The sequence below is a fragment of the Haliotis rufescens genome, unplaced genomic scaffold, assembly GCF_023055435.1.
Source record: "Haliotis rufescens isolate VD_foot unplaced genomic scaffold, xgHalRufe1.0.p SCAF_36, whole genome shotgun sequence".
NCBI lineage: Eukaryota > Metazoa > Mollusca > Gastropoda > Lepetellida > Haliotidae > Haliotis > Haliotis rufescens.
This window is the reverse complement of record NW_025964068.1, coordinates 2,499,209-2,520,010: the sequence shown is the minus strand read 5'-3', so window position 1 is coordinate 2,520,010 and position 20,802 is coordinate 2,499,209. Positions and strand designations below refer to the sequence as shown.

The 20,802-nt window shown below is 46.9% G+C and overlaps 1 protein-coding gene and 1 long non-coding RNA gene across 9 annotated transcripts in view; one reads left to right on the top strand and one right to left on the bottom strand.

The window, feature by feature from the left end:
- Positions 1-20,802, top strand: part of LOC124147724 — a 227,360-nt gene that overhangs the window by 65,676 nt on the left and 140,882 nt on the right. For all 8 annotated transcript variants that reach the window (XR_006862808.2, XR_007217981.1, XM_046518470.2 and 5 more), the window contains 2 exons: positions 2,248-2,417; positions 11,641-11,719. Coding sequence is in view for 6 of the 8 variants with exons in the window: in XM_046518470.2 (XP_046374426.2) it covers positions 2,248-2,417; positions 11,641-11,719 (249 nt within the window). In the remaining 2 variants the exon portion in view is untranslated. The remainder of the gene's footprint in view (positions 1-2,247; positions 2,418-11,640; positions 11,720-20,802) is intronic.
- Positions 1-20,802, bottom strand: part of LOC124147726 — an 83,707-nt gene that overhangs the window by 8,778 nt on the left and 54,127 nt on the right. The window lies entirely within an intron of this gene.

Here is a 20,802-nt window from a genome sequence, read left to right as displayed (position 1 = left end):
CACTCCACTCACCCACCCATGCTCCACTCACCCAACCACACTCCATTCACCCACCCATGCTCCACTCACCCAACCACACTCCACTCACCCAACCACACTCCACTCACCCACCCATGCTCCACTCACCCAACCACGCTCCACTCACCCAACCACACTCCACTCACCCACCCATGCTCCACTCACCCATCCACGCTCCACTCACCCAACCACGCTCCACTCACCCAACCACACTCCACTCACCCAACCACACTCCACTCACCCACCCATGCTCCACTCACCCACCCATGCTCCACTCACCTAACCACACTCCACTCACCCACCCATGCTCCACTCACCCAACCACACTCCACTCACCCAACCACACTCCACTCACCCAACCACGCTCCACTCACCCAACCACACTCCACTCACCCACCCATGCTCCACTCACCCAACCACACTCCATTCACCCACCCCCGCTCCACTCACCTAACCACGCTCTGCTCACCCAACCACACTCCACTCACCCACCCCCGCTCCACTCACCCATCTCCGCTCCACTCACCCTTTCCTGCTTCATTCACCCAACCACGCTCCACACACCTACCCACACTCACCCATCCCCACTCCACTCACCAACCCATACTCCACTCACCCACCCACCCACACTCCACTCACCATCCCACACTCCACTCACCCACCCCCACTCCCCTCACCCACCCCCACTCCTCTCACCCTTTCCTGCTTCACTCACCCAACCACGCTCCACACACCTACCCACACTCACCCGCCCCTACTCCACTCACCCACCCACCCACACTCCACTCACCCACCCCTACTCCACTCACCCACCCACCCACACTCCACTCACCCACCCACACTCCAGTCACCAACCCATACTCCACTCACTCACTCCCCCACCCTCCACTCACCCACCCCCACTCTCCTCACCCACCCCCACTCCCCTCACACACCCCTACTCCCCTCACCCACCCCCACTCCACTCACCCTTCCCTGCTTCACTCACCCAACAACGCTCCACACACCTACCCACACTCACCCACCCCCACTCCACTCACTCACCCACTCACCCACTCACCCACTCACCCACCCATTCTGCACTCACCTAGACACTCTACTCACCAACCCACCCACACTCCACTCACCAACCCACATTCCACTCACCCACCCACGCTTCACTCATCCACCCTCCACTCACCCACCCACCCTTCACTCACCCACCCACGCTCATCTCATCCACCAACCCATACTGCACTCACCCACCCACCGTCATTTTTACAGAGAAGAAGTAGGTATCACACTACCCCTCCTCAGCTCTGTGCAGGGAGGTTATAATTGTCATTGCATGTCAACCCTGACAAACATTTCATGAACTTTGACAGGTGCTTTGTGTGTGAGAGGAGATATGGCAATAGTTACTGGTAATTACAGTGATTGTGTAGTGGGAAAGTGCAGGTGGTTATTGATCTGCGGCCAACAACAGTGTGGGTAGCACCATGTCCTGCTATCTGTCTTGCCACACACTGTCTACTTATCTCATCCATGGACATTGTTTTGAAGGTCAGGTTTTGTTATGGAAGGGGGTGGTCGGAACATGGAATTTGAAGAGGCTTTATCATATTTTGTTATCACTTTTATCTTATGGTGGATGCTTGTGAAAATATGTCTTTGCCTGCCCAGAGACCATATACTGGTATATGGCCTCTGGCCTTCCTGATCACAAGACAGACATTGAGTTATTAACTGCCATTCTACAAACTGTTTCAGAAGAACTGTGAACTTGATAGTCTGAAGATTGCAGCATTAGGATATAATTATCGGCAACTTATGGTTAGACATTGTAGGTGGAATAAATAAACAGCACTGTATTAAAACATCACAATGACAAAATCACAATGATGTTCCTAATAAAATCTAGCTCAGCCGTTGTTAAACATGTTATTTAAAATGTGATGAACATATATGATGTTACAAAAACAAAGCTTCAACAGCTTTTTGGACAATTGCCAACAGGAATTTGAATGCATAAAGAAAACAAATTATCAGTTATTGAGTCAGTAGACTGTGTTTGAGTGTGTCCATGTTAAACTGCGCACGCACGCATGCATGCATGGTGAAAAAACAAAGTAAATAGGTAATTCCATTCACATCAGGATAACAGAGAGACTGCCACACCCACCCTCTAGATCTAGATCTAGAGTTGTCAACCTTTTGGGGAAATATAAACAACAGTTCTTCTGTTTTCAGGTGATTTGAAGAAGAGCAACTCCGATGACAGCAAAGTTAAACATAGTAGCCATGGCCTTACTCCAAGGGGAACAACCCTTACTCATGTACAGAGGGACAACCCTGCTGGTGGAGGCACACTACAGCTGGATTATGACAAGATAGAAACACTGGAGGAATTCAAAACATTGGTAGGTTGTCTTCAACATGCTCTTGTTGTTTGTTTGTTGTTTTAACGCTGCACTCAGCAATATTCTGGCTATATGACTTCGGTCTGTAAATAATAAATTTTTAAACTTATTATTAATTGTATATTTATATACTTATCCTATCTCACACTATACATTTCTCTTTCTTCTTTCGATTCTGTGTGGACACGTATCTGAAATAAAAGTTTCCAGCTTCTAAAGTTAATTAAGCCTGTCATACCTCACATCGCCACGGTCACCTCCTAGATCTGGGTCATGCGCGCTATGCATGCTGGTTGACCTTCTTGCACTGATCACGTGTCTATCCCAGTCAACTTATTCTCTTTCAAATCACCACGCAGTGGTGACGTGTTGTTATTACAGGAATCCATTTTGGGTTTTTCTTTTTCACTTGCAAGCGATCTTCATATTTTTGTTGTCTAATTGCCTGCAAATTTACTTATATCCCTGTTTGGGATAGTTATTCATCATAATGGACGAGCAGTCCACACAGAGACCAGTCTGCACTTTGTGCCGAGATGTTTTCTCTCCGTCTGACCCTCATGCCCGATGTTCGGATTGTCGTGGATTATGCAGTTTTTTAGAGCGTTGCGAGCTCTGCTCAGATCTACCAGATGAATCCTTCAAACTGTACCTGCATAAATGTCGGCGTCGGGTGTCAGATCGTCTCTCTAAGACTGCAGAAAAATCCACGAAAGCCAAGAAAACACCTGTCAAGAAAGCGAGATCGGCCCAATCACCCTCACAGGCGGGCCAGAATACTAGGGATCAAACTGGTCCCATGATCTCGTTAGATGATGAGGGGGTCTCTGACTCTTTTCTCACAGACGACATGTCTAAGGTATCCACGAATCCACCTTCAAAGCCAAACCTCCCCTCCACATCCCGAGACTCGGACATTCGACGAGTCCTCTCGTTAGACACGAGTGTGGATGACCGGCTTACGTCAGCCAACGTATCGAACCCAACCAAGGTTCGTACTTTCGACTCGTCGTGTTCTACGACTAACATGGAGCTCGCTCCTGTTTTACCTTCGGAGGTTACACATGGTTCTGGTACCTCGGTCGACCCTATAAGTTTGGTCCGTCGTTCGAAATATCCCATGACGACTCATCGGATCAAGGTTCACGAACCTCCCATTCCCGAGAGGATTCACAAGACGATAGACATTCATCACGGGATCGACTAGCATCGACAGTCAGTGCACTTTATTCAGTGCTATCATCGGGGGATCGGCATTCAGACTGGGACCAACGGACTTCTCACTCTCGACACCGAGATGATTCACCGAACATCCCACCATTGAAGGTTCCTTGTACTTCCGAACCTCGAACCTCCGAACCTCCGAACCTCCGAACTTGGACCCCTGAACCTCCGAACCTCCGAACCTCGAACCTATGAACATCGGGCCTCCGAACCTCGATCCTCCGAACTTCGAACCTCCAAACCTCAAACCTCTTAACCTCGAACCTCCGAACCTCATCGAACCTCCGAACCTCATCGGACCTCCGAACATCGCTGTACTCCCCAGGTGCGACAGTCACGTTTGAATCGTACATCGTCGGACAAACAAAAGAGATTCGAGCCTCGTCGAACCTCTGAGGTTAAACGAACACCATCGAACCGAACTTCGAAGGACATACAGACTCCTAAGTATCGACACACTTCAAAGGAGGTTCAATGGGACACGAGAGTTCATAAAACCTCCAAGGAACGGAGACATTCGAGAGACTCCCCTAATATGCGACGTTCACCTACAGATCGTTACTCGTCTTATGACAGGCAAGCGGATTATCGCTCATCCCCTTATCATGTCTCATGAAGAGACTATTCAGCTCCATCACATCTAGGCTCGGAGGATGAACGCTACAACGAGTCTATTAGCCATTCATCCTACATGTCTCGATCTTCTCCTTCACTCACCCATCCGGAGTTTCGACCAAGAGATTACCCTCACACTTTTGATTTTCATCAACGTGGTGATTACCCATGGAACACTACTTCATATAGTGCCTACGCACATGAGTTGGAACGATACCCACACTACAGGGATCCCCACCCTCCATGGCATGGGTATCCTCATGATCCAGATTACAGACCTTATCGGTCAAGCCACATTTCCTCTTCTCGTCATGAGGATTCTCCTCGGCGACATAGAGATAGACCACTCAGATCAGCTACCTTTAGTAGATGTCCTTCACCTAAAGATAGGCAGAGTTCTACTTCACCTACTCATCGTACCGGCTCCCCATCGCCACCTCCGGTTTGACACCCTCCTGTTTCCTCTGAATCACAGACTCCTGCAACATCACAAGCTCCATCTAAAGCTATCCCTACATCATGGATCCCTAGGGAACTTTCTGCTATTCCAGCAGAACAGATTCGTTCTCTGTTACAGGCTGTAACAGCAGCATGTCTTCCCCAACCGGCACCTGCTGTACCAACTACGGTACCTCTATCTGCATCGACACCCACTACATCCCTTTCAGTGGATCAACCACCAGAATCAGAGTCATCAGACCACTATACCTCCCCAGCTTCGTCTTCTGGGAGCTTCGACATAGCCGATCAGATCACTGTACTTATCTGGATAGCAGATAAGTTACAATTGTTAAAAAGCACTTCAACGGAGGACACTTTATCATCATTTGTTGTGCCTTCAGCCTCGTCGCCGAACATTACACTCCCTCTGAGACCAGTCCTACAGGATATGGCCACCAATTTAGACAAAGCATTTGGATCCTTTCGCCGTCTTCGTGATCGGCTTCAATCTCCACGCTTTGTATTGGCGGATGCAGGGACTCATGGCTTGTCTACGATTTCTCCCGAACTAGATGGTGACATCGCAACATTAGCTCCTAAGCGTCCGTACTCAGCTTCTTCAGTGGATGACAGGGACCTCGTTCACCTCGACACCACTGTTCGAAGGACCCTCCCGTTGGTCTCCACTATTTTATCAGCAACTGAAGCACTTTCGTCGGCTCTAGCTCATGCATCTTCCTCGGAAGAATCCTGTATTCGAGGTGCTGTGACCCTCATCCAGGATAAAACGACAGCTATACTAAACCTCCTTGCTCACCATGCAGGATCTATCACTTCTCTTAGTAGACGGGGGTGTTACAACATTGCTCATGGGATGATCAATTTAAGAACAGGCTGTACCAAATGCCATGGTCAACGCACTCCCTTTTTGCTGGGTGCATACAGGAGGTCGCCCATGAAGTCCAAAGAGACACTTCCCTGCAAGTCACTGTTGACTTACTTCATCTCCAGAAAAATCAACTGGAAGAACAAAGGAAAGACCGAAGACGACCAACCTTTACTCCTTCTCAACAAGACCTTAGAGAAGTTTTGAGTAATAGGTCTGCTTCTTTTCGTGGCCGCGGCCGAGCACGCCAACATCAGCGAGGAGGGAAATCAGGCGGACGCACCGTCTCCTTTTCAGGTACTAAAGGAAACACTAACTCTCCTAAGCCAGGAGACACTAACCACAAATGACTCACGACAACAGCAGAACGACTGGGACCTTCCGACTCCAGCCGTTCCGATTTTCTCGTCTCCCGTAGGCGGAAGACTAGGCACGTTCGCTTTAAACTGGACCATCCTATACGACCCATATGTGGCCCCTCTCCTACAAACAGGTTATCCTCTACCTCTTGCCACCTCCGACGACGTGCTAACCGCCTCAACACCTGTATCCAGCCAAACAACTTCCAGTTCTCATAGACGCCATAAACATATTACTTGTAAAGAACGCAATAGAGTGTCTGGGCACTCAGCCAATGACACCAGGATTCTATTCTCCAATTTTTCTGGTTCCCCCCAAAAACAGTCCTCAACTACGTCTCATCTTCAACATGGAAACCTTCAACAAACTATACCTAGAGACTCCTCCACACTTTCGCATGACATCAAATGCTCTACTACGAACGATTATTCATCCCAGTGACTTCATGATCAGCCTAGATACACAAGACGCGTACTTACACGTCCCTATCCTGCCAGAGCACCGCCATTTTCTTCGGTTTGTGTTCCTCGGCCAACACTACCAATGGCGAGTGCTCCCATTTGGAATTTCTTCAGCCCCGTGGCTATTTACTTGCCTCACAAAACCAATCGTCAAGTTCCTACACACTTGAGGCATCGTCTTCGAAACGTACATTGACGACTGCATTCAAGCCAACAAGGATTCGAACACTCTACTTCATCACCTTGATTTCTCTCAACGCCTACTTCATCAACTAGGTTGGATCATCAACCCCAAAAAGTCCGAAACTATTCCAACACAACGTCTCCAGTTCATCGGAGCCCTCTTCGACACGAGTCTGGGCAAAATGTTTGTACCCCAAGATCGTTGGGAGAAAATCCAACGCCTCGTTCCATTGGCACTCAAACAGCCACTTTCCTTACGTCAATGGCAACAACTTCTTGGTCTCCTAATATCAACACAAGCCCTCACCAACTTCACTTACGGCCAATCCAGTGCTTCCTCAAGCCCTTTCCTTCTGGACGACGATTGTCAGGTTCTAATATCTCTTCCAAACCCGATTCAATACTCAGCTATCCCGGTTCGTATCTCCTATCCCAGACCCCCTAGCCTGGGTCCATGATGCGTTAGCAATCCCATGGGAAGGACTACATGCTTACGCCTTTCCCCCAACCGGCATTCTACATCGGGTTCTACAGAAGATATCAACGACCAATCGCCTCACTCTACTGTTGGTCGCGCCCTACTGGCCAACACGCAGTTGGTTCATAACGCTCATTCGTCTCGCAGACAGAAAGTTTTACCATCTACCTCTAAGGGACGATCTTCTGCATCAACCACACTCTCAGCTCCGTCATCCGTCGCCAACAACCCTCAATCTATGCGTTTGGCGCATTAACAGAAATCATTGATAGCTAAGGGTTATTCTGAACGAGTGGCCAAGACCATTGCGGGGGCGCACAGGTCATCTACTAAAGCACTATATGACCATAAATGGAAGGCATTTGAATCGTATTGTCATTCACATGACATTTCCACACCTGCCACGGCATACCAGCACCAAATTGCTGAATACCTTCACTATCTTCGATCATCTCGTATACTAAAAGGTTCAACTCTAGCTACCTATTTAGCTACGATCAATTCTGTCATCGCAACTACAACGGGCACTTAGATTTCCACAATCGCCGAATTACAATCATTGATCAGATCGTACAAGTTGGCGGACCAAACATCACGTTTTCGACCACCAACTTGGGATCTAAACATCATACTTCGCCATCTAACGAGAAAGATTTTGAACACATTTCTTTGAAGACAGTTTTCCTTCTGGCCCTTGCAACGGCGGCTCGAGTGAGTGAAATTCTCACTTAAGACGTCAACAGAGTACGTTTCGAACGAACTGCACATGGGAAAGTATTTTTGGGACTACGATGGGATTTCATCACCAAAAATCAACTCCCTGGTCAACCCGATCAACTATTCAGTATCCCACCGTTGACTGCCCTCTTAAACCCTGACGAAGACATATCGTTGTGTTCGGTACATGCACTTCGAATCTATCTGGAAGCGGCGAAACCACTTTGTCGATTACGTAAGAGGTTATTCATCCCGCTCTCTGCGGCAGCTACTACGGAAGTCTCCCATACCACAATCTCGTATTGGATACGCTCAGTGATCCTTCGAGCCTACACCTTCTCTGGCCTACCTGCTCCAGTCGCATCTAATCCTCACAAAACCCGTGCTGCCGCTTCCACCATGGCACTTCATAGTAATTGCTCCTTGACCGCAATTATGGAGGGATGTTTTTGGAAATCCGATACCGTGTTCGCATCCCATTACCTCCGAGACATCTCAGTGACAGATGTTCAAGGCCTTCACCAGTTTGGACCCTTGGTACTCGCACAACAGATCTCAAAGACACACCTGCACAGATAGGGAGATGTATAACAGATTTTCATTACATTACATCCATCTCTATTTATAATAAACATTTGTCATGATTATTGGTGTTTATTGTATTCATTCGGGCTTCCAAGACTGAGTATCCGGTTGGAGGGTATAATCACTCGTCTGTAGGGACCTTGGTCTTCAACTTGAAGTCGTCATTAGACGCGGCCGATTTCGGTGTCCCGATCCCTTATTTCAAACACCTCTACTTTAGGTATGTGTGTTGAGTAACGGATCAATGATCCTTTTGTGGATATTGTTGATCGTTTCCTCTTCTCGTTTTTTACCCATCGATTCAATCACTTACATGATTGAGGGTTTGACGAAGCGATAAAAGAGATGCCGAGCGGGTCCAACCTATCGTCCTCTGGAGATAGGAATACCCTGTCTTGTAGATTCGACGACGGGATGTATACTCTCTCAAATATAAGTCGTACTCGTTCGTTTTAGACATGCGATTACGCTTGATTACATTTGAACATGTTACACATGTTGTACCCGACTTGTGGTGTTTCAGTTGTTCACGTATCAGGATCTCAACATTCTTTGAGAGTGTTCTGCTTATCCTGTCTACGAGTTGTTTTTTTTGTGTGTTGTTTTTTGTTTTTTGTTTTACGACTCTTAACTGTGTTACTGTATTAAGTATAGTACCACTGTTAAGTTCCAGCTTCCTCGTAAATATCCTACGGTTGTGATCTATAGACAAGGGAGTTGCGCCCCACCATCCAACCGTGGGATAAAATGCATAGTGTGAGATAGGATAAGTTTAAAAATTTGAAATTATAAATTGTATATTTATATACTTATCCTATCTCACACGTTATATGCCCACCCGTCCATCCCCACATCGCAATTCCTTAGTCTATATGCTCTTGAAAGAGAATGAGTTGACTGGGATAGACACGTGATCAGTGCAAGAAGGTCAACCAGCATGCATAGCGCGCATGACCAAGATCTGGGAGGTGACCTTAGCGATGTGAGGTATGACAGGCTTAATTAACTTTAGAAGCTGGAAACTTTTATTTCAGATACGTTTCCTCTCAGAATCGAAAGAAGAAAGAGAAATGTATAGTGTGACATAGGATAAGTATATAAATATACAATTTATAATAAAATTTTCAAGTCTGGACCAGACAATCCAGTGATTGACATCATGAGCATCGATCCACTCAATTGGAATACAATGACATGCATCGACCAAGTCAGTGAGCCAGACCACCCAATCCCGTTAGTTGCCTCTTACCTTCAACATGCTTGGGGTGGTAGTGGCTGAATGAATCCTGTTTTGCCCAGGGAGTGTTGCTTTACTTATCACTGTACCTATAATTATTTTCCCATGCATGCATTCATCTATTTTCTTCGCATTTGTTACCATCGTTATCCTTGCAGTACCAATCTGAAGCTGAGACTAAGTTATGGCAGCAGATGCTATGGCAGGACAAACTCTGAGCGTGGTGGTATTCTGTTGCATATTGGAGATATGACCAGAACCTGATGTGGTTAAGGTCAAAATGGTTCAGGATCACCCTTACAAATTTATTACCAACATTGACAGAGATGCTTCCTATCATGGCATTCAGTGTAGTGACGTATGTCCGGGGAATGCACAAATATCATTCTCTTTGTAATGCAAAGTTCTTATATCAGTGTATTTTAAAAGGGCTAGTGAGCTTTTTATCCCCCCTGCATTATAAGATATAGTTAACGATATTCTTCTGTCTGTCCATATGTCCGTCCATCTGTAATCATTTCATTTCCAGAGCATAACTCAAAAAACCATTCAATATCTTCCATCAAAACTTGGCTGATACATCAAACAGATCCTGAAGTGGTGCCTTTTTTTATTTCAATGGAAACAATTTGTCTCAAAAAGTGGGGATAGATATCGTTTCCAGAGCACAACACGAAAACTGTAAAAGACTTTTCATCAAACCTGGTACATGTATTAAACAAGGGCTGAAGTGGTGTCTTTTGCTATTTAGGAATTTTCAAAATTTGATTTTGCCTTGTTTCCATCACAACAAGTTAGACTTAGCTCAAATGAAGGCAGGTGTCGTTTCCGGACCAGAACTAAACCACTTTTCAACATTTTTCATCCAAACTTGGTACATGTATTATTTAAAGGCTGAAGTGGTGCCTTTTGCTGTAATGAAATTTTTTTTAAATTAAGATTTTCCTGTTTCCAAGGCAACAAGTATGACTTTGACTCATACTGGTGTGTTTGTCCCGGACATATCTCTAAAACTAATAGGTACTTTTTCTTGAAACAAAGACCATGTTGTCAACTGATACCTTTTGCTATTTAAGGATTTTTCGAATTTATATTTTTTCTCTGTCCATAGCAACAATTTTGATTTTGACTCAGTTCATAGTGTTATGTACCTTACACAGAAATACCAAGTTCCGAATCCCAATTGCATGGTAAAGTTTGATAGCTCAGTAACTACTCTTGTATACAGACAGACACATTAGATAAAAATTCCTTATCAAGTTGGACTTAAAGTAGCAGTCAGATGATTTGTTCATTCGAATTTGTGGGGGATGGGGTGGGGTGGGGGGTGGGTTGTGGGTGGGGGGATTTGTCATCTTCTGATGACTCTTGTTAGATTGCACATTGCACATTGCACTAACCAAGTACCCTGGTGTAGATCTACCAATATACTCAAGTCACCAAGTACCCTGGTGTAGATCTACTGATATACACAAGTCACCAAGTACCCTGGTGTAGGTCTACCGATATACACAAGTCACCAAGTACCCTGGTGTAGGTCTACCAATATTCACAAGTCACCAAGTACCCTGGTGTAGGTCTACCGATATACACAAGTCATCAAGTACCCAGTAGTTGTTCAGGAGATGCCTTCCCAAATCCGGGAGTGTGATGAAGATTTGTGGGAGTTAGTGGTGCATCTGTAAGCCATGTGGCTAGGTGGACACTGGGATTACTCCACAGACACCTCTATTTGGAGGGGGAAAGCTATTCTGTCTTTACACGCTACAATCGATGAGAGACAAGCCACACACAACACACCAACACTCTTTCAATATTGTCCCAACAAATAACCTCACAACAGGATAACACTTCAATTTAGTTTGATTGAAGAAACATTGCCAATTTTGTGATGGTTGGGTGGGATCGTGTGTGTTTAATAGGCTTTGGCCACAATACTTCTGACTTTTTGAATTTTATGACAGTTGGTGTCCTACAAGTGAAACTTTGTGTAGGGACGTAAGACAACACTGGTAATGTGACTGACTCTCTTGCAGCTTGCTGTCACAGAAGACTATGAAGAGAAGAGGAAAATCAGGAATTCTATGCGTCAGCTTCGAAGACGATTGGATTTAGGTAAGTTTTGACAAGCCACTCATTGGCTTTCCCCAGTACTCCGCACCATGAGAAGGACAGGTGAGTTACACTTTGGCAAATGCTGGCTAGATTCTGAATAGATGCAAACTAACTTTCTCATTGGATATTATTATTGCCAATGACCACCTAGAGTCATGATGAAAAACTCCATGCAAATATCTTTAGTTTACTGTGTTTATAAATAATCTACAGTTCCCATGATTTACAGCAATACAATGTAGGGCTTTGTGGCTCTGATGTATACAATTGGCACGTAGCTTCCACCCAACACTGTGTCATTTACATAGAGTCTTTACCCGCTTCACCTGTATTACTGGCTCAATGTAACAGGGTTTTGTCCCCATACGGATATCCTAATGTACCAAGCAGGGATACTTTTAATGAGGGTCTTATACAGGACAAGTAAACAGTGTTTGCTGAACACAGAGTGATGGGCTTAGTGTATGGATGGGAGGTGGGGATGGATATGTGTGAAGTAGGGTTGTGAGGTGTCAGAATCTTAAGGACAGATTCATCAGCATATGTGTCCAGGTGAAGAAGCTGGACTTCTGGTGGGGGCATGGTAGGATCAGAAGACTGTTATGTGTTGTTGCTTTCTATGCTAATGAACATTTACTGTTGATTTACAGATTTAGAAAGTAAGTATGGGCCATTTATTAACTAGTTAGAGTTGTAATAGCTTAATACTTGTTGTCAAGAGAATTGATTTTGATAGACCTCTGTCAAATGTAATCAGAGTACACTTAAATTTCAACTTTAAAATACCAAGTACTGTAGTAAATTGTTCAAAACTTGACATTTTAACCAAATGCGGTATTCCATGTGAGATGTTGGGGCCTATAGTGGCAGTGGTAGAACTACTGTGTACCCAGGTACAAGCCAGTAATCTCACTTCACTGGAGGAACATAGGTGGACAGGTTGAAGTCTTGACATATCGTACCCAGGCAGATGTAGACCCTAACAGCCTCAGTAGAACTAACAGGTGTTTTCATCCTAACTTTTGTATACAGGGCTCCTGTAGACTGGTGATTGTAGTATTGTGTGTGGTAGAAGAATGATTAGTTGTTTGCTGTGTGGTTCCCTGTTATACAGACAATGGAAGGCAAGTGGCATCAATCAGTCTTTTTAGCGTGATAAAGGTGCAACAGGGTGCATGTCATATCAATCATCCAGCACCTCCTGTAGGGTGCGTGTCATGTCAATCATCCCGCACCTCCTGTAGGGTGCATGTCATATCAATCATCCAGCACCTCCTGTAGGGTGCGTGTCATGTCAATCATCCCGCACCTCCTGTAGGGTGCATGTCATATCAATCATCAAGCACCTCCTTTAGGGTGCGTGTCATGTCTATAATCCCGCACCTCCTGTAGGGTGCATGTCATATCAATCATCTATCACCTCCTGTAGGGTGTGTCGTGTCAATCATCCCGCACCTCCTGTAGGGTGCATGTCCTATCAATCATCCAGCACCACCTGTAGGGTGCATGTCATATCAATCATCCCGCACCTCCTGTAGGGTGCGTGTCATGTCAATAATCCAGCATCTCCTGTAGGGTGTATGTCATATCAATCATCCCGCACCTCCTGTAGGGTGCATGTCATATCAATCAACCAGTACCTCCTGTAGGGTGCATGTCATATCAATCAACCAGCACCTCCTGTAGGGTGTATGTCATATCAATCATCCAGCACCTCCTGTAGGGTGTATGTCATATCAATCATCCTGCACCTCCTGTAGGATGCATGTCATATCAATCATCCAGCACCTCCTGTAGGGTGTATGTCATATCAATCATCCAGCACCTCCTGTAGGATGCATGTCATATCAATCATCCAGCACCTCCTGTAGGGTGCGTGTCATATCAATAATCCAGCATCTCCTGTAGGATGCATGTCATATCAATCATCCAGCACCTCCTGTAGGATGCATGTCATATCAATCATCCTGCACCTCTTGTAGGATGCATGTCATATCAATCATCCAGCACCTCCTGTAGGGTGTATGTCATATCAATCATCCAGCACCTCCTGTAGGATGCATGTCATATCAATCATCCAGCACCTCCTGTAGGATGTATGTCATATCAATCATCCAGCACCTCCTGTAGGGTGTATGTCATATCAATCATCCAGCACCTCCTGTAGGATGCATGTCATATCAATCATCCAGCACCTCCTGTAGGATGTATGTCATATCAATCATCCAGCACCTCCTGTAGGGTGTATGTCATATCAATCATCCCGCACCTCTTGTAGGATGCATGTCATATCAATCATCCAGCACCTCCTGTAGGGTGTATGTCATATCAATCATCCAGCACCTCCTGTAGGATGCATGTCATATCAATCATCCAGCACCTCCTGTAGGGTGTATGTCATATCAATCATCCTGCACCTCCTGTAGGATGCATGTCATATCAATCATCCAGCACCTCCTGTAGGATGCATGTCATATCAATCATCCAGCACCTCCTGTAGGGTGTATGTCATATCAATCATCCAGCACCTCCTGTAGGATGCATGTCATATCAATCATCCAGCACCTCCTGTAGGGTGTATGTCATATCAATCATCCCGCACCTCTTGTAGGATGCATGTCATATCAATCATCCCGCACCTCTTGTAGGATGCATGTCATATCAATCATCCAGCACCTCCTGTAGGGTGTATGTCATATCAATCATCCCGCACCTCTTGTAAGATGCATGTCATATCAATCATCCAGCACCTCCTGTAGGGTGTATGTCATATCAATCATGCAGTACCTCCTGTTGGTGGCACACAGCAGGTGTAAATGTAAGAGTGATGCTCAGTATTTACTGAAGTTTCCCATGTTGTACATTACTACCATTGTATCAGGAATGAAACTATAAACTTTTACGAAATATGTTTTAGTTGAGCTGTACGAATATGTTGTAAACACAGATGTAGAAATGTTTTAAGTCCTGCACCATGACGGGATTACATGTATTTTATGAAAACAAAACTAAAACCAATCCAGATTATATGAAAGCAAGGCTATAGTTTGTAGACTACAGTGACACACATATACTGCTACATGTTAAGTTGTTTGAGATTCCTATGACTTCTGTATGAAGAGGAACATTGAGAGCAGGAGTAACGCTCAATGTATGTGTACAAGCAAGAACAGTCATTGTCAGCTGATTTGTCCAGCTTTCAATGATTGTGTTTTGAATTATCAAGTTGTTGGAAGATTCAAAACTAAACCAGTTGAAGTATATTTGGTGGTAGCCATGTTGACCTGGACTGTATTCCTGGTGCCATCATTAATTCACGTGTTTCTGAGTTGAGATGGAAACAGATTATTTGTCATCTATTGAAAGCCCAGATTCATTTTAAGTGAAAGTGAACTATCTCGGTAACTGAGATTCCCTGTAATTACAGTATTGTGATGTTGTTGTTGTGGATGGTTTGTCCTGGAGGAGGCAGTATCTGCCTCAATCAGCATGCTCCGCTGATGACAGTGGGCAGACAAAGGCTGACCAGTCACAGGCAGGTTATACCAGCACAAGTTGTCTCCAACTTAGCTGATCCCTCCCACCCACCCCTGTCCTTATGTCTGTAGGTACAGGTGGTGGGCAGTTGTATAACTGGGGGCTGTCCACTTGGCCCTGGGCTGATCTCATGCAGTTCAAGGTCATTGCTTGGTGATTCAACTGACCAAGGGTCAGTCACTGCCTACAGCCACCTCATTTATACCCTTGGCCACCTAGCGGGAGACGCACCATCACCTGTGTATATATCATGGGACTGCTTGTTATATTTAGATGCTTTGTCAAAATATGTATTCATATATTCATTATACTTTTTCTTGTCATTGTGAACTTTTTTTAGTCTTTGTTTTAAAATAACTGACATCATTTGAAGTCCTCTTTCATCAATGCCAGGCCATAGTTTCTGCTTGTTTGATCTACACAGAAAAAAGTATATAAAAATATATGTACCTCACACTTGCATGATACAGAAAGTCTCTGGCACTGTATGTAATTTATATAAAAGGTATGCTTTGAGTGGCAAGTTGGTGCTTCATGTTTTTTAATTGTAAGTATTTCCTGTGATTTGCATGAATGAAAGGTGTTGTGTTCATCTGATCTTCTGCACTTTGCCCTGCATATCTCACTTGTTGTGTAGCTAAGCCTTCAGATGGACACACAATACCTTCATTCACACGGGCAGCTGGAACCAGACACTGACAATAACTGCTGTCCTATTCTCATATCCTTAAATCTACACATGAAACAGGTACATTTTAAGGATGTGTTTTCCTCAGCTGTATTGTGGGGTACAGGTGGAGGATAGCTGTATTGTGGGTGCAGGTGGAGGATAGCTGTATTGTGGGGTACAGGTGGGGTGTAGCTGTATTGTTGGGTACAGGTGGAGGGTTGCTGTATTGTGGGGTACAGGTGGGGTGTAGCTGTATTGTGGGGTACAGGTGGGGTGTAGATGTATTGTGGGATACAGGTGGAGAGTAGCTGTATTGTTGGATACAGGTGGAGGGTAGCTGTATTGTGGGGTACAGGTGGAGGATAGCTGTATTGTGGGGTACAGGTGGAGGGTAGCTGTATTGTGGGGTACAGGCGGAGGGTAGCTGTATTGTGGGGTACAGGCGGAGGGTTGCTGTATTGTGGGGTACAGGTGGAGGGTAGCTGTATTGTGGGGTACAGGTGGGGTGTAGCTGTATTGTGGGGTGCAGGTGGGGTGTAGATGTATTGTGGGGTACAGGTCAGGTGTAGCTGTATTGTGGGATACAGGTGGAGGGTAGCTGTATTGTGGGGTACAGGTGGAGGGTAGCTGTATTGTGGGGTACATGTGGAGGGTTGCTGTATTGTGGGGTACAGGCGGAGGGTAGTTGTATTGTGGGGTACAGGCGGAGGGTTGCTGTATTGTGGGGTACAGGTGGGGTGTAGATGTATTGTGGGGTACAGGCAGAGGGTAGCTGTATTGTGGGGTACAGGTGGGGTGTAGCTGTATTGTGGGGTACAGGTGGAGGGTTGCTGTATTGTGGGATACAGGTGGAGGATAGCTGTATTGTGGGGTACAGGTGGGGTGTAGATGTATTGTGGGGTACAGGTTGAGGATAGCTGTATTGTGGGGTACAGGTGGAGGATAGCTGTATTGTGGGGTACAGGTGGAGGGTAGTTGTATTGTGGGGTACAGGCGGAGGGTAGCTGTATTGTGGGGTACAGGTGGGGTGTAGATGTATTGTGGGGTACAGGCGGAGGGTAGCTGTATTGTGGGGTACAGGTGGGGTGTAGCTGTATTGTGGGGTACAGGTGGAGGGTTGCTGTATTGTGGGATACAGGTGGAGGGTAGCTGTATTGTGTGGTACAGGTGGAGGGTAGCTGTATTGTGGGGTACAGGTGGAGGATAGCTGTATTATGGGGTACAGGTGGGGTGTAGCTGTATTGTGGGGTACAGATGGGGTGTAGATGTATTTTGGGGTACAGGTCAGGTGTAGCTGTATTGTGGGGTACAGGTTGGGTGTAGCTGTATTGTGGGATACAGGTGGAGGGTAGCTGTATTGTGGGGTACAGGTGGAGGGTAGCTGTATTGTGGGGTACATGTGGAGGGTTGCTGTATTGTGGGGTACAGGTGGAGGATAGCTGTATTGTGGGGTACAGGTGGGGTGTAGCTGTATTATGGGGTACAGGTGGGGTGTAGCTGTATTGTTGGATACAGGTGGGGTGTAGCTGTATTGTGGGATACAGGTGGAGGGTAGCTGTATTGTGGGGTACAGGTGGGGTGTAGCTGTATTGTGGGGTACAGGCGGAGGATAGCTGTATTGTGGGGTACAGGTGGAGGGTAGCTGTATTGTGGGGTACAGGTGGAGGATAGCTGTATTGTGGGGTACAGGTGTGCTGTAGCTGTATTGTGGGGTACAGGTGGGGTGTAGCTGTATTGTTGGGTACAGGTGGAGGGTAGCTGTATTGTGGGGTACAGGTGGAGGATAGCTGTATTGTGGGGTACAGGTGGGGTGTAGATGTATTGTGGGGTACAGGTGGAGGATAGCTGTATTGTGGGGTACAGGTGGAGGATAGCTGTATTGTGGGGTACAGGTGGAGGGTAGTTGTATTGTGGGGTACAGGCGGAGGGTTGCTGTATTGTGGGGTACAGGTGGGGTGTAGATGTATTGTGGGGTACAGGTGGAGGATAGCTGTATTGTGGGGTACAGGTGGAGGATAGCTGTATTGTGGGGTACAGGTGGAGGGTAGTTGTATTGTGGGGTACAGGCGGAGGGTTGCTGTATTGTGGGGTACAGGTGGGGTGTAGCTGTATTGTGGGGTACAGGTGGGGTGTAGATGTATTGTGGGATACAGGTGGAGAGTAGCTGTATTGTTGGATACAGGTGGAGGGTAGCTGTATTGTGGGGTACAGGTGGAGGATAGCTGTATTGTGGGGTACAGGTGGAGGGTAGCTGTATTGTGGGGTACAGGCGGAGGGTAGCTGTATTGTGGGGTACAGGCGGAGGGTTGCTGTATTGTGGGGTACAGGTGGAGGGTAGCTGTATTGTGGGGTACAGGTGGGGTGTAGCTGTATTGTGGGGTACAGGTGGGGTGTAGATGTATTGTGGGGTACAGGTCAGGTGTAGCTGTATTGTGGGATACAGGTGGAGGGTAGCTGTATTGTGGGGTACAGGTGGAGGGTAGCTGTATTGTGGGGTACATGTGGAGGGTTGCTGTATTGTGGGGTACAGGCGGAGGGTAGTTGTATTGTGGGGTACAGGCGGAGGGTTGCTGTATTGTGGGGTACAGGTGGGGTGTAGATGTATTGTGGGGTACAGGCAGAGGGTAGCTGTATTGTGGGGTACAGGTGGGGTGTAGCTGTATTGTGGGGTACAGGTGGAGGGTTGCTGTATTGTGGGATACAGGTGGAGGATAGCTGTATTGTGGGGTACAGGTGGGGTGTAGATGTATTGTGGGGTACAGGTTGAGGATAGCTGTATTGTGGGGTACAGGTGGAGGATAGCTGTATTGTGGGGTACAGGTGGAGGGTAGTTGTATTGTGGGGTACAGGCGGAGGGTAGCTGTATTGTGGGGTACAGGTGGGGTGTAGCTGTATTGTGGGGTACAGGTGGAGGGTTGCTGTATTGTGGGATACAGGTGGAGGGTAGCTGTATTGTGTGGTACAGGTGGAGGGTAGCTGTATTGTGGGGTACAGGTGGAGGATAGCTGTATTATGGGGTACAGGTGGGGTGTAGCTGTATTGTGGGGTACAGATGGGGTGTAGATGTATTTTGGGGTACAGGTCAGGTGTAGCTGTATTGTGGGGTACAGGTTGGGTGTAGCTGTATTGTGGGATACAGGTGGAGGGTAGCTGTATTGTGGGGTACAGGTGGAGGGTAGCTGTATTGTGGGGTACATGTGGAGGGTTGCTGTATTGTGGGGTACAGGTGGAGGATAGCTGTATTGTGGGGTACAGGTGGGGTGTAGCTGTATTATGGGGTACAGGTGGGGTGTAGCTGTATTGTTGGATACAGGTGGGGTGTAGCTGTATTGTGGGATACAGGTGGAGGGTAGCTGTATTGTGGGGTACAGGTGGGGTGTAGCTGTATTGTGGGGTACAGGCGGAGGATAGCTGTATTGTGGGGTACAGGTGGAGGGTAGCTGTATTGTGGGGTACAGGTGGAGGATAGCTGTATTGTGGGGTACAGGTGTGCTGTAGCTGTATTGTGGGGTACAGGTGGGGTGTAGCTGTATTGTTGGGTACAGGTGGAGGGTAGCTGTATTGTGGGGTACAGGTGGAGGATAGCTGTATTGTGGGGTACAGGTGGAGGGTAGTTGTATTGTGGGGTACAGGCGGAGGGTTGCTGTATTGTGGGGTACAGGTGGGGTGTAGATGTATTGTGGGGTACAGGTGGAGGATAGCTGTATTGTGGGGTACAGGTGGAGGATAGCTGTATTGTGGGGTACAGGCGGAGGGTAGCTGTATTGTGGGGTACAGGTGGGTCGTAGCTGTATTGTGGGGTACAGGTGGAGGGTTGCTGTATTGTGGGATACAGGTGGAGGGAAGTTGTATTGTGGGGTGCATATGGAGTGTTGCTGTATTGTGGGGTAGAGTTGGGGTGTGGCTGTCTTGTTGGGTACAGGTGGGGTGTAGCTGTATTGTGGGGTACAGGTGGAGGGTTGCTGTATTGTGGGGTACAGGTGGGGTGTAGCTGTATTGTGGGGTACAGGTGGAGGGTTGCTGTATTTTGGGGTACAGGTGGGGTGTAGCTGTATTGTGGGGTACAGGTGGAGGGTTGCTGTATTGTGGGATACAGGTGGAGGGTAGTTGTATTGTGGGGTGCATATGGAGTGTTGCTGTATTGTGGGGTAGAGTTGGGGTGTGGCTGTCTTGTTGGGTACAGGTGGGGTGTAGCTGTATTGTGGGGTACAGGTGGAGGGTTGCTGTATTGTGGGGTACAGGTGGAGGGTAGCTGTATTGTGGGGTACAGGTGGGGTGTAGCTGTATTGTGGGGTACAGGTCAGGTGTAGCTGTATTGTGGGGTACAGGTGGGGTGTAGCTGTATTGTGGGGTACAGGCGGAGGATAGCTGTATTGTGGGGTACAGGTGGAGGGTAGCTGTATTGTGGGGTACAGGTGGAGGATAGCTGTATTGTGGGGTACAGGTGTGCTGTAGCTGTATTGTGGGGTACAGGTGGGGTGTAGCTGTATTGTTGGGTACAGGTGGAGGATAGCTGTATTGTGGGGTACAGGTGTGCTGTAGCTGTATTTTTGGGTACAGGTGGAGGGTAGCTGTATTGTGGGGTACAGGTGTGCTGTAGCTGTATTTTTGGGTACAGGTGGAGGATAGCTGTATTGTGGGGTACAGGTGTGCTGTAGCTGTATTTTTGGGTACAGGTGGAGGGTAGCTGTATTGTGGGGTACAGGTGGGGTGTAGCTGTATTGTGGGGTACAGGTGGGGTGTAGCTGTATTGTGGGGTACAGGTGGGGTGTAGCTGTATTGTGGGGTACAGGTGGGGTGTAGCTGTATTGTGGGGTACAGGTGGGGTGTAGCTGTATTGTGGGGTACAGGTGGAGGGTAGCTGTATTGTGGGGTA